Raw genomic sequence first — 14,703 nt, forward strand, 5'->3', positions numbered from 1 at the left:
TCAGTGCAAACTCACTGAAACACACGCTTCCTCTCATAACTAAAGCTTACACACGTTCAACATCATTTACAGTGCTGTGTTTGTTACAGCTGTGGTTAATTACACTTCAGTTTTATGAGCATTAGCAATGCCATAATTATACATAATATATAAAAAAATATATATTTATATTATTGGATGTAGTCTATATCATCATGAATGTCTGAAACGAGCATCTTCCCTCTCCTGTCAGTGACTGGACATCATTTACCACACATATATATTTTACACAGGCCATGAAACTGTGTGTGCATTATTTCATTAATAAAAGGCAGAACCAATATCTGATCTAATTGCAATTATTATTCTTAATATTTGTATTTATTTTGTTGTTATTTAATCAAATAATAATTAAAATGTAAACAAATGAATAAAGAAATATGACTATAATACTATTATACTGTAAACCCATTTATAATGCAAATCATTGTCCAGCAAGTGTTGCAGTCGCTGTATAATTTACAGCTTTATTTCCGTAAAGAGAAAAAATAGTGCACAAAACACTTAAATATATAAATATTTATTATAAATATACATACAGTACAGCATTTTTAACATTATAAAGTGGCAGTGTAACTTGTTGTCAAATTCAGTATAAAAATAGATATGAAATTTTATACAGAAGCATGTAGTTTATAGAGGCAAGAACAATTGTCAATTTAATGCACTTTTGGTCATAAAGGGCTCTGAAAGTTTGGTAATGTTCTGGTGATCTGAGGGCTCAGATGATCATGTGTTGTAATGCTGTGTGTGTATAAAGATGATCATGTGTGTGTTGTAATGCTGTGTGTGTATAAAGATGATCATGTGGTGTAATGCTGTGTGTGTATAAAGACATCATCGTTGACTTGTTCCAGTGGAGAAGAGCAGGATTAGTCTGGCACTAGAAGCTGGTGTGTGTGTGTGTGTGTGTGTGTGTGTGTGTGTGTGTGTGTGTGTGTGTGTGTGTGTGTGTGTGTGTGTGTGTGTGTGTGAATGTGTGTTATCTCAGTTCCTCACGGTGGGAGAAGACGGAGAAGCAAAGACGCCAGCAGAACCAGGAGTGTGTGAGACACATTCACATCAGGATCTGGAACACACACACACACACAACTCGCATCAAGTCCTGCTCATTCAACACTAACAGTGACTGTGTTTACATGTGCACCAATAATGCGGATCATCTCCAATAATCAGAGTGAGGATTTAAAGTCCATCTGTGATGAAAATCCAGCTTTTAATGTTGTTTATGTGTCTATGTGGTGTTTTTAATGTGCTTTAAGACAAACCATGTGTAAATTCTTTTTTTTTTTTCTATTCTAATTTTTTTTCTTTAATTGCTAATGCTCTTTTTACACACAGACTGAACATAATGAAGCATTGCTTGGTGATTGTTTGAGCTAAACTGGTATTATCTAATTGTGTAGTTAAATTTAACAGCTGACAGATATTCAACATAATTCATGTGTGAGACAGTCTAACAGAAGGACGGACTAAACCAGTCAAATATCAACTGAGTTCTGCTCATATTTTATTACCATAAATATATATGGTAAATATATATACATATATTGATTTATTTGGTGGGTAGCCATGTAATAAGCGGGATAATGTAGAGCACATGTGTCAAACTCAAGGCCCGCGGGCCTAATCCGGCCCGCCACGTTATTTTATATGGCCCGCGAGAGCATGGGTGTCAACGAAATTTAGGCTGCCAAAAAATTTTTGCCGAAAATAACATTTTCGGTTTTTGGCCGAAAGATAGCCTACTAAAAAGCCGCCGCGCCCCTCCATGTTCGGCGATGGTTTGACTCTGGCTCAGCGTGTTTTATGACTTTGCGTGCGAGTCCGCTTCCGAAGATGCATAACTTAAAAGCGCGTTCTGTGTGTGCGCGCTGTGCTCTCCGCTCCGTGTTCACAGCGCGTTCTGCTCAATGTCCCGCAAGCAACCTCCGTGTGTGTGTGTGTGTGTGTGTGTGTGTGTGTGTTTGCGAGCTCTGCTCACGCTCACCGGAAAGGCAAAGTCCGCTGAAAAAAACGTGACTCCATAGACATGAAATTTCTCTGGACTTGTTTCTTTTTGCAATAGCACTACTGTGCTGTAACATGGTGTGTATAGCCGTGCTGGGCAACACTGGGAAAATGACACGAATCACGATCCTCGTTCACGGGTCCTCTCCCTGCTCTGCTCATGCTCTGATAAAAATAGCTTTGTAGGACTATACTTTATTTTGACAATTGGTCAAAAAATAAATCTGTTAAATCTGATTCTGCTGCATAGAACTGATTGAAGAATAATATATTGATATTTTATATTATTTTAATATAGGTACCAGTATTAGCCTTTTCACCATTTGTATCACTCCGCTTGTCTGTGTTTGCGCCACTTGCATCATTAAGCCAGTAGGTGGCGACAAGTGACTGTCTTTATGAGTGAACAATTGAACTTTAAACTGATTAGTGCCAAAAACATTGATTAACGCAGGAAAGAAACAAGTTGCTGGAACCAATCTTTAATGCTAATATAAATTGCTCATTTGCCTCTGGACACACAAAGATTGCACTGGTTTTTGATTGAAATGTAACATCTATGCAAAATAATCCTTGAAAGATTTCTCATTTAAGGCCATTGCTGTTTGGAATATGTAATTGTGTATTGTCAACAATAAGCAGAAACATTCTGCATTTACATTTTGTAGTGTGGATAATTCATTGCAACATTTATCCTCATTCTCATTTTTAAGAATCTGTTATCTTGACATAATTTATGCTACTGCCCACTGACATGCTTTTAAAGCTATTGTTATCCAAATTTTTTGGCCTTTAAACACCTTAAAATGCACATATGTAGGTCCGAGAAATCCAAATTTTATCGGGGGAGCATGTCCCCGATCCCCCTAACTACCTCACATTTGAATACGCATGACTGTGTGGTAATGTGTGCTGGTGTGGCTACAGTGCCAAGGCTGAATTTTTGAGCCAGTTTGCCCCTGCATATATACAATATACATTATTCTCTGTATCAAATCATTATTACCCAGCCCCTGATGTTTCTGGCTCATCCCCTGATGTTTTTAAAACCTAGAAACACCCCTGCAAATGCATATACAATATTTGTAACTTAAATAAGTAATAATCAAATAAAGAGACAATATATAAAATTTACAGTTACAGTTACAACCGGCCCTTTGAGGGCAGCCATAATGCTGAAGTGGCCCTCAATGAAAATGAGTTTGACACCCCTGATGTAGAGCGAGGCGGTTGTTAAAGCGAATACAACCCTGACAGGCTTCGCGGAGGGGTCTTGAATCCTGAATTATTACATGGCTACCCACCAAATAAATCAATAATTTGACACAAAATATTGATTTAAAAGGAGTTTATTGATTTAAAAACGATTGTATTGCTTCCGCTAAAGAAAATAGTCCGTTCCGTCTCTACGGTTAGAATCCTGCGTCCATAGCAACGCTCTGTTTATCATGGCAACGGTGTGTTATACTTCGCAGCGTCTGATATCAAGAGATAACACACCGCATTCTACATTAGAATTCAACCAAGCCATGTAATAATGAGTAATAACAGTTAACAGATTGTATTAATCTCGGGTGATGTTCATTTATACCTTTATTACTTAATCTGCACTCTTGTACACTATTAGTCCATAATGCTTTGATGTTAACATGTACTTGTTTGTTTGAGTTGATACTATAGTGTTCTTACTGCAGAAAAGAAAGAATGCATGCCTGTTCTTGGACGATGCCGTCTCTGTGGCTCACTCGTGCAGGACGGTGGTGGTGGGACAGACTGTAAATTCAGCTGCACATAGAGGACCGTCTGATACACAAGTGCTGTCCGATGGTTGCTCAACCCTTTACCAGCTGCACATATAGGCAGAAATACAAACAACCTCTTCTGTCTCCAATGACACCTGTTTGAGAAGACAATAGTTTAGCTAATGAATTGTCATTTCATGCTGTGAGCTACATTAAAGGGATAGTTCACTTCAAAATGTAAATTAATACCGAAAAAGTTTCTGTTGTCCTCATAGTACTTGTTGCCATATTTGTCAACACCCACTAAAGCTCCTGTCTTGATATCATTTACCCTGAGAAAGACATTTCAATTATGTCTTAAAGCCCATTGACTTCCATAGTAGGAAAGAAAAAATACTATGGAAGTCAATGGGACCAGTAAACTGATTGTTACTGACATTCTTCAAAATATCTTCCTTTGTGTTCAGCAGAAGAAAGAAAGTCATACAGGTTTGAAACAACTTGAGGGGGAATAAATGATGACAGTATTTTCATTTTGAAGTGAACTATCCCTTTAAGTGCTGTTAAAGCTGCAAACAGCAGCAAAAGCCAGAAATACAGCTGTAGTCTGCAACCGCAGAAGCAATGAAAGAGACATCACTAAAAACCAACGAAGAAAACCTTAAGACAGGTGAAACTAAAATAAAGGGAAATAAAAATCTGCAACCGTAATCAGATCAGAACGATCTGACTGACTCATATAAGCATATTATATAACCTCAAGAGTGTGGGGAGGTTTTCCTCATAGACCGATAACACCTAGCTCTTATTACCACCTTGCGATCAACAACATTAGAGACTGAACACATAAAAATGGTTAGCAATTAGCATTCATAATGTTGCAAGTGCTAGCGCCAGATAGCTGTCAACTTACCTTGATAGTTGTGAATAAATTCCTCAATGAAGTATTTATAGCCCTTGCTCAGCCTTGCTTCTTTAACTGTTGAGTGCCATCCAGCAATTCTGTCAACATCCTCAAATCTGAGTCGTGGCAGTGTCGAGAGAGAAGTTGTGAAGTAACGCTGCATGTTCACTCTATATGAAAACACTGTAGTTTCAGCTCTGGCGGAAATCCGTTTACCCGACGTGACATAGTTTCCGGTTGCATGTGAAAAAGGCGAATAAACGGCTGGTAGAGACTACACGACATTCCTCCCGGGTTAGTGACATCACCAACCCTAAAATGTACATAAACCCCGCCCCCTGAACACGATTTATAGATTATCAAGACAGAATATGCTAATCAATGACTACAAGATAACTATACATAAGCTACATAAATTCATCAACTAACCATTCAGAAATGTCCTTACTTCTACATGTTTTCACTTCTTCTCGAGTCTCTCCTTCATTGTCTGACTCCGGTTTGAACATAAAAGGCTAAAAGTTTTTGAAATGTTCAGTGCAGTGTGTGTGGGTGCAAGCTGTTGAAGCTCCGCCCCCTGTGCCGGGAGCAGCAGCTCATTTGCATTTAAAGGAACAGACACAAAACCCTTTAATGCTGATGTTTCTGGTACATGGACTCATCCGCCGCAGTCGTCTCCAGACTCAGATAAACTCCTCTGGTCATGACCACTCCTCAAGCCGCTCTGGACTGAGATAATCGGCGGTCCAGAAACCCAGTCAAGATCCGGAAGGACAGTGGAAACACGCCTATTGTCCTCAACACTTCTGGATCCCTGAACTCAGTGCTTTCCCCCTCGAGTAATCTCTGTGGAGACGTCTGTGTATCACAACACCAGTCAGAGCCAGCAGAACCAGCAGAACCAGCAGAGCCACAATCAGTCCAACCGGCAGCATCCAGTAATCTACAGGTGGAAGGAAAGAGATTGTTTTTTTTTTTTTTCACAATTTAAGAACTTTGATTAAGAATGCCTCATGTTTTACTCACTAGTGTCGTCAGTTTTGTCTTCATCTGTGTCGATCAGATTTCCCTTCCAGTCTAGAACAGATTCTGTGCAGAATATTGAAAGGTTAGTCGTGCAGTTTAGGATTAATTTACTGATTAAACATAATATCTCTCCTCATCCACTGATCTTCTCTCACCTGTGACTGAGACTGTGATCAAGGTTTCTCCTTCATAGTCCAGAACTCTGTATGTTCCAGTGTCAGTGTCTGTAAACTCATTAATGATCAGAGTCTCGTTACTGACGGTCAGTCGATCACTGTTGACCCCGTGACCTCTCGTCCACACCTCTGTCCAGCCTTCACTAGAGTTTCTCTCCACTTTATCAGCGTTGATCAACAGAACATCCAACTTCAGATCCTCTCCTTTCTTCACAGAGATCTCATCTGAGGAGAAACAGACATTCAGCATTAATCATTATTATAATAGTGTCATTTAAACAAGACCATAATCACATATAGGACTGAGGGACCAGATGTAAACACTGGAAAACCCCAATCCACTCTGAATATTAAGCTTGTCCGCTTCAGTGTTTCTGCTGTTTCTAGTCCTGCACACAATACCAACACTATTAGAGGAAATCCAGAAACACATGATGATGGTTTGATCAGTTTTGACTTTACCATGAATATGAAGATGATACTCCAGGATCTGTCGCTTCACTTCTGTCTGATCATTATTGTAATGCACATATAAAAAGTGTTTCCCAGCATCACTGTAGATCAGATCCTTGATGACGACGTCACATGATCCTTCTTTAAACACTCGACCACTGCAGTTTTTCTTCACACACACACGGATGATTTTTAACAGACTCTGTAATCTGATCTCCACAATCTCTCTGTCCTCAGATCCACATGATAGAGTGACGTTTCCACCCTTTATTCCTGACACAGATTTAGTGGAGGATCCTGCAAATACACACAGCAATATTCACTCAATACACACTATCAATACTGGAAAATAAATGTGGCGTTTTTGCCTATTTTATTAAATCAATATGATCTTAAATATTCTAGTGGAGTTTATTATGTTGCTTCCTAATGTCTTTAGGATGTCTCCAACATAAGAGATACATTTGTACAGTTTTCTTTTTTTTTCACCTCAAAATAAAATTGAGGAGTTATCTTACTTTCTGAATAACTTGTATGTTGAAAACAATATGTCCCACAACTCAAACTGTACTACAACCTTCTGTTAACTAATCGCTTTTCACTAATCACGGTAACGTACTGGTGGTTTTGTGATCCTCACAGGATAGCGTCTCACAGTCTCTGTTGCCCGAGTGTGTCCATTAGGTGATGGTTCAGTGGACTGGTGTGTTTTTGATGGTTCGGTGATCTCAGGAACTTGATCATCATTCTTTTCTTGTGGAGGTGTATTAAGGGGCAGTGTGGTGCAACTATCACCCTGAGGTAGTAACACCTGTGGGCTTACAGGAAGGTTCACTGCAGTCTGCTGAGGCTCTGGATCCGGGCGTGTCAGCATCTGGTCCACATGGCGTTTCCATACCCCTGGTGATCACACATTTACCTTGTACGACACCGGTCCAGTCTTTTCCATAACCACACCTTGTGCCTACTTTTCCTCCCCTTTCCGATAATCACGCACAAGGACTGGCTCCCCAAAATCAAACTGTCTGGCCCTAGAGTGACGTTGGCGCCGTAGTTGTTGGGCATCCTGTGACCTGTGTACTGCTCCAGCAACACTGGGTTTCAGGCAATTCAGTCAAGAGCGCAGCCTGTGTCCGAGGAACAACATAGCCGGCGTTTCTTTCGTTGTAGCATGAGGGGTGTTTCGGTATGTTAGTAGAAACGCCTCAAGTCTCTGACGCACACATGCTGTGCCTTTGGACAAACCGTTCGGCCAAGCCATTGGTGGCAGGATGGTATGGCGCTGAGCGGATGTGTTTGACTCCATTGGACTTCAGGAATGCATGAATTCTTCAGCACAGAATTGAGGTCCATTGTCACTCACAAGGATGTGTGGAATGCCATAGCGACTAAAAAGGCCCCTGAGCACTTGAATGGTCATGCTGGCAGTGGTGCTGTCCATGATATGCACCTCAGGCCACTTAGAATATGCATCCACCGCGACCAAGTACATATGTCCTTCAAATGGACCAGCAAAGTCCACATGTATCCTTTCCCAAGGACTGGAGGGCCACAACCAAAGGTGTAGAGGTGCTAGCCCAGGCTCTTTTTGTACGTTCTGACAGGAGTGGCAAGATTTGACCTGGAGCTCAATTTGAGAGTCTATGCCGGGCCACCAAACATAACTGCGTGCCAAGCTCTTCATCCTCACTACACCTGGATGTGCTGAGTGGAGCTCTTCCAGAACCCGGGGGCGCAGTTTAGGTGGCACGACCACTCTCACACCCCACATGAGGCATCCCTGTTGTATTGTGAGATCATGCCGACGCAACAGATAGGGCGACAGCTCTTCACCTGCGCCCTTTGCAGCTGGAAAACGACCAGTTGAGACAATTTCTAAGGCACGAGACAAGGTGGGGTCAGACAAAGTGTCACATCTGATCTCTGTGCTACTGACTGGTAGTGTGTCCAACTGAGATGTGTAGAATACCTCTACTGTGCCCAGCTTCTCTTTATGAGTGTAGGAGAGTGGTAACCGTGAAAGACCATCGGCATTTGCGTGTAATGCACCTTTCCGGTATTGAATGGTACAATCATTCAGGCTGCAGCCATTGACGGTGTACTTTTAAATGGACTCAGGATGGAGGTCAGCGGACGATGGTCAGTGAGTAGGGTGAACTTGTTACCATAGAGGTACTGGTTAAACTTGCGTACTCCAAAGACTATCGCTAGTGCCTCCTTCTTGATCTGAGCATAGTCTTGTTCCGCCTCGCTGAGAGTTCGTGATGCATAGGCTATATGCATCCTCACCATCAGGCATGACGTGCGAGAGCACAGCTCCGACCCCATAAGGCGAAGCATCACATGCGAGGCGGAGGGGCAGCTTAGGATTGTAGTGGTAGTAGTAGTGCTTTAGATGTCTGGAACGCTGACTCACAGGCCGACGTCCACTGCCATTTCTTCCCTTTGTTTAGCAGTTCATTCAGTGGTTTCATGACAGTGGCTAAGTCGGGAATGAAACGTCCGTAATAGTTTAGCATCCCTAGGAACGAACGTAGCTGACTGACATCACCTGGTGAAGGAGCTTCCACAATGGCACGTACCTTCTCTGGTGATTTGAGGAGTCCAGCTGCATCAATGATATGGCCCAAGTATTCCACGGACTCCTGGAAAAACAGGCACTTCTCTGACTTGAGATGCAGGCCCTGTTCCTCTAGCCTGCCCAGGACTACATCCAGAGTTTTTAGGTGAGTCTGTTCGTCAGGACCACTGATAAGGATGTCGTCCAGGTAATAGTGTGTGTACGGCAGTCCGAGAAGCACTTGGTCCATAGCCTTCTGAAATAAGGCGGGCGATGATGCTACTCCAAACGGTAACCGGTTAAAACGAAATAGCCCTTTTTGTGTAGAGATAGTCAGCAGCTTCTCTAGACTTCTCTTCTACCTCCATCTGTAGATAGGCATTTGATAAGTCTAACTTACTAAAGCGTTAGCCTCCTGCTAGAGAGGCAGAAAGGTCCTCAATGCCTGGAATTGGATACTTATCCATGCAAAGAGCTGGGTTGAGGGTGACCTTGAGATCTCCACAAAGTCTCACTGTGCCATCCTTTTTGCTGACAGGCACCACGGGCATGGCCCAATCACTATGCTCCACTGGTGAGATCACCCCAAGCTCAGTCAGTCGTTTTAGTTCGGCCTCAACTCGAGGTCTAAGAGCATATGGCACATTACGAGGTGGACAGAATTTGGGTACACTGCTAGGTCTAATAGTCAATGTGGCCTTAATTCCCTTCATTGTGCCTAGGTTTTTAGAGAAAACAGCTGAGTGTCTCTTTAACACCGTCTCCAAGTTGTCTTTCTCTCTTTGCTTAATTGCATGCACAGTCTTTAAGTCTTTCCAGTTCAGTTTAATCACTCTCAGCCACTCTCTACCAAACAGTGTGGGTGCATCAACTTTAACTACATACAAGGGCAAATCAGCACATTGCTTGTTTAACTCTACTTGCATCTTGATGACCTCTTCTGGCGCCAAAGGCTCACCAGTGAATGTCTTGAGGGTTGCAGAGGCAGTTGGCCCAGTATGCTTTTGTACTGTTCCCAAGGAATCAACGACACAGCAGCCCCTGTTATCCACTTCCATCTCCATTTTCTTTCCATTTACTACAGGCCGCACTGAGATTCGTGAATATTTCCTTTTATGCGACATGGAATACAGTCCCAACTCACAGTCAGTGTAAGATTTAGTTTCCTCGCTTTCATTTTCATCACCTCTTGCCACAACGTGATAAATTCTCTTCTTTATATTTTTTACACGGCACTTAATTGCATTACCTTTCTGATCAGGTTTTTCCACTTTCTGGTTCCATTCTCTGTCTTGGCTGCTTGTGGCTTTGCTCTTACACGTGCGCTTAGTGTGGCCTTTCCTCCCACACTGGTGGCAATCACGATCTTTGTACCAGCAGTCCTCTTCAGTATGGTTAATTTTCCCGCAACGGCGGCATTTATAGGAAAACACCGCGTTCACTTTGAGCGAGCCACTGAACTGCTGCACGTCGCACGCTGCTGTCTCTGCAGATACAGCGTAATCGACTGCTTTCTGAAACGTGAGATCTTTCTCCGTCAAAAGGCGCTTCTGCACAGTTTCACTCTTAAGTCCACAAACAAATCTGTCCCTTAGTGCGTCTTCCAAGTAAGCACCAAACTCACAATGTTGCGGAAGTTTTTTCAATACCGCGACATACTGTGCAACTGTTTCCCCTTCCCCCTGATTTCGCTTGTGAAACCGGAATCTCTTCGCAATCACGAGCGGCTTTGGAGCGAAATGGGCCTGCAACACTCTATCGTCATAATCCATATCTCCAGGCTTGTCGGGAGCAACCAAACTTCGAAGTAGTCCATACGTTTTCAATCCCAGCACACTAAACAGCACAGGCACTTTCTTTGTGTCCCTAATCTCATTAGCCAGGATGTAATGTTCAAAACGTTCAATATACGTTGCCCACAGCTCACCGGCCTCATCAAAGGGATCCATATGTCCAATTATTCCAACCATGATGTGTCTGCTTCTGGTGGCTTGCACTGTAATGTTAGACTCTTCGGAAGAAGACCGACTCATCCCCTCTTAACAGCTAACACTAGCTCACTAACTAGTTGTTTCCAGCGTGGTTTTTTTTTTTTTTTCCTTCCTCTCAAGCTTGACCAACACCGGCTGTTCACTCGCCGATGTAGTGAAAAGTCTTCAGGACTACACAACTCATCGCCAGTTTATATTATGTTGCTTCCTAATGTCTTTATATAAACTATTCTATATTCGCACACAGAACAACACTCACACGCATTTTAGCTGTTTACTCACTTCTTCATGAACTTATTAACATCCGAGAACTCCACCACTTACAGAACACTGATGCGCCCTAGTGGTCACTCTTCATATAGCACAACATTTAGCTACATGTATAACAGAGTTATTTTAATAAACTGGATTAAAAATTAATAAATGAAGACAACAAGTAGCCAACAATATTAGAAGTGCCACATTACACGTTTCAAATGTTGATGACAGTATAAACCTAGAGATGAGCAGAGAGACACAACAGAAAAACAGTCCACTAGAATAACTTTAGCTTGAACTAAAAAATAATAATAATAACATAAATGACACTGACCGCTATAACCGATAAAGCACAGCAGAAGAAGGAGATTCATCCTGAGGAGAAAACAGAAGGTTTCTTATGTGACAGATACACACATTATACACTCACTTTCATTTTAGTTAAAGATGTTCATCTACATGTGGATCTTACATCATTAAAAAATATCAAACTATAATCTTTTTATCTTCGTTTCTCCAATCATAGAAAGCACAATGGACGTGCGCGCGTGTGTGTGTGTGTGTGTGTGTGTGTGATGCGGATTCATTGAATTCGTCCTCAGCAGTGAAACATACAAGTGTCTATGGTTTTTACCTGATCTCTGATCAGTTTTATTCATCTGTAGACGGTGTAATTAGACATTAGTGTAATTAAAAGGAATAATAGTAGTTAATAGTCTATTATTGGCCTGTTTATCTGAGCCATGGAAAAAACAAAACAAGCCCTGAACATTAATAGAAGAACACATATTATACAGACACTTGATATTTAATCTTATTAGATGATAAGTTAATGGAATTTGATATTTTACTTTGCTATGTGTTTGTAAAAGGTGTTTTTCTGCATATTTGGTCTGAGTTTGCTGCAGTTTCACCAGCAGGAGTCGCCAGCGAAACAGTGAATCATTTTGCGAACCGATTGGTTCAATTGATTCAAAGCTTTGTTTCTCTCATCACTACAGCACACTGCTAAATAAAACTAACATGCATTTCGCAAAAAAAAAAAAAAAAAAAAAAAAAAAAAAAAAACCTGCATAATAATAACAAAAAAATGTTAGGCTACTTAAAGGTAAACAGTTGTAGTTTAGACATAAGTTAGTGCGACGCTGAAACTATAGTTACCTTGATGACGTGAACAATTCTCAGTTACACACACGCACTCGCGCATGTCTGATAAACTTTTTAATATTCATGTATCCGCTTTCGGAAACCAAAATCAACACTGTAAATCAACCAACAACAGCCCCGACACATTTCCTGGTTTATACCTTTAACAGTCTTGTTATCGTTACTTATAACTCAAATTAGTTAGTTGTTCCTGCTGTGATGTAAGGAAATCTTCATGGGTTAGTCACGTAACATCACCTTCACAAAATTATTTCTTTAAAAATATACCAGAGCCAAATGACGTCCAGCTCCGCCTCTGTGGACCTAAAGCTAAAGTGAGCAATACATGAGGAGTATTTCATCATGTTTAGCGAAAGTACGCATGCGCAGTATTCGCCCTGGCTGCCAACAACTATTTGAGGAAACAGACATTTGTAGTGGTGTCCGAAACCATAGTGGACGTTATTGAGTGCACTAATTTAATCCCTCATTGCACTGCAATAACGTACGTACGTACGTGTGTGTGTGTGTGTGTGTGTCCGGACTCGCTCACTCATCTCGGATTCAGCCAGTGTGTCCGAGCGAGAGTTGAGTAAAGTTGGCAATAAAGTCACGGACTTCCCGGGTCAATAACTCGTGAGCTAAACGTTGTTACTACTAAAATAACACCTCTTTAATTTTCCTCAAAACGAGCTTTCATTCGCAGTGGACAAAACACATTGATCTCTACAGTGCAGAGAGGCAGAGCAGCCTTTAATAAACTATTGCCAACTTATAAAACATAATCATATCATTGTCATCATTGTATCTGGAAAAAGTTCAGCAGACTTTGACTCTCCTTAATATCATTATAGTATAGCAGGTTTAGTTTTCCACAAACGAGACAAAACCATGGTTTAAGAACATAAAAATTCGCAAGCTGGTGTTATATAGCCTATTTAAAAATATGAAAACTTACATGGTAATAGTCTGCATGGGTCTAATGTTCAGGTTCATCAAAATCACACAGTTCGCGGATCAGTAACAGAGGAAGAAGTTGTTGACTTCAGTAACAGACAGAGGAAGAAGTGCCTCTGTTGATGAAGTTTCTCAGGGTTCCTCCCTCTCAACTTCATTGGCTGTATTTTTAAAGGCTTGTTTGAGATGCGCCTCTCCTGAACTGTAGTCGAGAGTAGGCGCTGCAGTGATGAGGAGGAGTGATGAAGCGCAGGCAAGCCGGACAGATCTCTCTTCTCGCAGTGGATCTGACACCTGTGAGATCAAAGATGGATATCGCGGGATTCACGCTCGTGCACAGTGCTGCTAATAAACTGGATGGAATTTAAGTTCTGTTGCTTTTATATGAAAATAAATAAAATGAACAAGACACCCAAAGCACTTATTTAATTCCATTCCAAATACATGTTTATCAGTATTTTTTTCTTTAATACAGACATATGCGTTTTCTTTTTAAATAAAAATTACAATGCATAACCCATAGAGATCGTACTGTCAGATAGTTTGGGAATATTCACACATACACATAAAACATGATATCAGAGTTTTAAAATCTTTTTTTTTTAAAGAGAACAATACATCACGGTTGTTTAAACCAATGAGCATTAAGCTGTGTCGTCAGCAAGTTGTTTCCCATCATGCTTTTGATCAGCGCAGTCAGTGTAGAGCAACTGCAGAATCCGACAGGTGTGCCTTGAGCTCGCGAGAGATTTTTGACATACGTCAGCATGACATCAGAGCAAGGTGGGTCGCACTCGGACACATTTCTAACCGGCATGCATCTCGCGCTGATCACCGGTGATCGGTTCTGCGCAGATTTTGCTCATCTCAAACAAGCCTCATATCAAGCGCCTTAACAATTATGTCAAACAGTTTTAACAGTTAATCATAAAACATACTAGTATCTATTTTCATTCTACTATTATTTTATATACTAGCATTAGTAGCTATTCCATTAGGTTCTACTTATTTATTAGATTGTTTAGATTAATTCTATTAGTTATTCGCGGAATTATCAACTTTACGTGTGTTGTGCCTCGGCATGGCACAGCGCGGATGAATCCAATGGTTTGAGGAGAAAGTGGCTGTCAGTCGCCGCCGGTGTGGATACTGTCATTCGCAATCACAGATTCTACTTTTGGGAAGTATGACCAACATAAGAATTTTCACCGTAAAATGTCGTCTGAAGAAGTAAGTAACATCCACTTTTGTTCTGACCAACTAAGGGGAAAAAAGCATTGCAGTAAATCGCACTGATTAAATCTAACGATTGCTTATCATATGTCATACTTCAAACCGTGCAAATTATACTTTAGTCTTGTAAGCTCACGCTCGATCGGCCCAATGGAGGCGTCCGACCAGCGCGGAAGGTCTTTACGTGTTACTGTCTTTTTCTCGAGGC

At 41.2% G+C, this 14,703-nt stretch overlaps 1 protein-coding gene across 1 annotated transcript; it reads right to left on the reverse strand.

Annotated features, from left to right (window-relative positions):
- Positions 1 to 978: 978 nt before the first annotated feature.
- On the reverse strand, positions 979 to 13,379 carry LOC307163726 (uncharacterized protein). Its single transcript, XM_079879943.1, has 8 exons — positions 13,264 to 13,379; positions 11,494 to 11,534; positions 6,360 to 6,647; positions 5,877 to 6,122; positions 5,722 to 5,784; positions 4,705 to 5,638; positions 3,762 to 3,946; positions 979 to 1,108 (listed from the first exon to the last, which is right to left on the reverse strand). The coding sequence occupies exons 1-6, from the start codon at positions 13,299 to 13,301 to the stop codon at positions 5,493 to 5,495; spliced, it is 822 nt and encodes a 273-aa protein (XP_079736069.1). The 5' UTR covers positions 13,302 to 13,379; the 3' UTR covers positions 979 to 1,108; positions 3,762 to 3,946; positions 4,705 to 5,492.
- Between the last annotated feature and the right edge of the window lie 1,324 nt (positions 13,380 to 14,703).

Source organism: Squalius cephalus (genome assembly GCF_949319135.1).
Source record: "Squalius cephalus genome assembly, chromosome: 8".
NCBI classification, from domain to species: domain Eukaryota; kingdom Metazoa; phylum Chordata; class Actinopteri; order Cypriniformes; family Leuciscidae; genus Squalius; species Squalius cephalus.

Coding starts and splice junctions, on each gene's coding strand:
- LOC307163726 (XM_079879943.1), bottom strand. CDS start 13,301: ATGAACCTGAACATTAGACCCATGCAGACTATTACCAT. Junction 11,535..13,263: donor CCCATGCAGACTATTACCAT/GTAAGTTTTCAT, acceptor TTTTCTCCTCAG/GATGAATCTCCTTCTTCTGC. Junction 5,785..5,876: donor GATCACAGTCTCAGTCACAG/GTGAGAGAAGAT, acceptor TATTCTGCACAG/AATCTGTTCTAGACTGGAAG.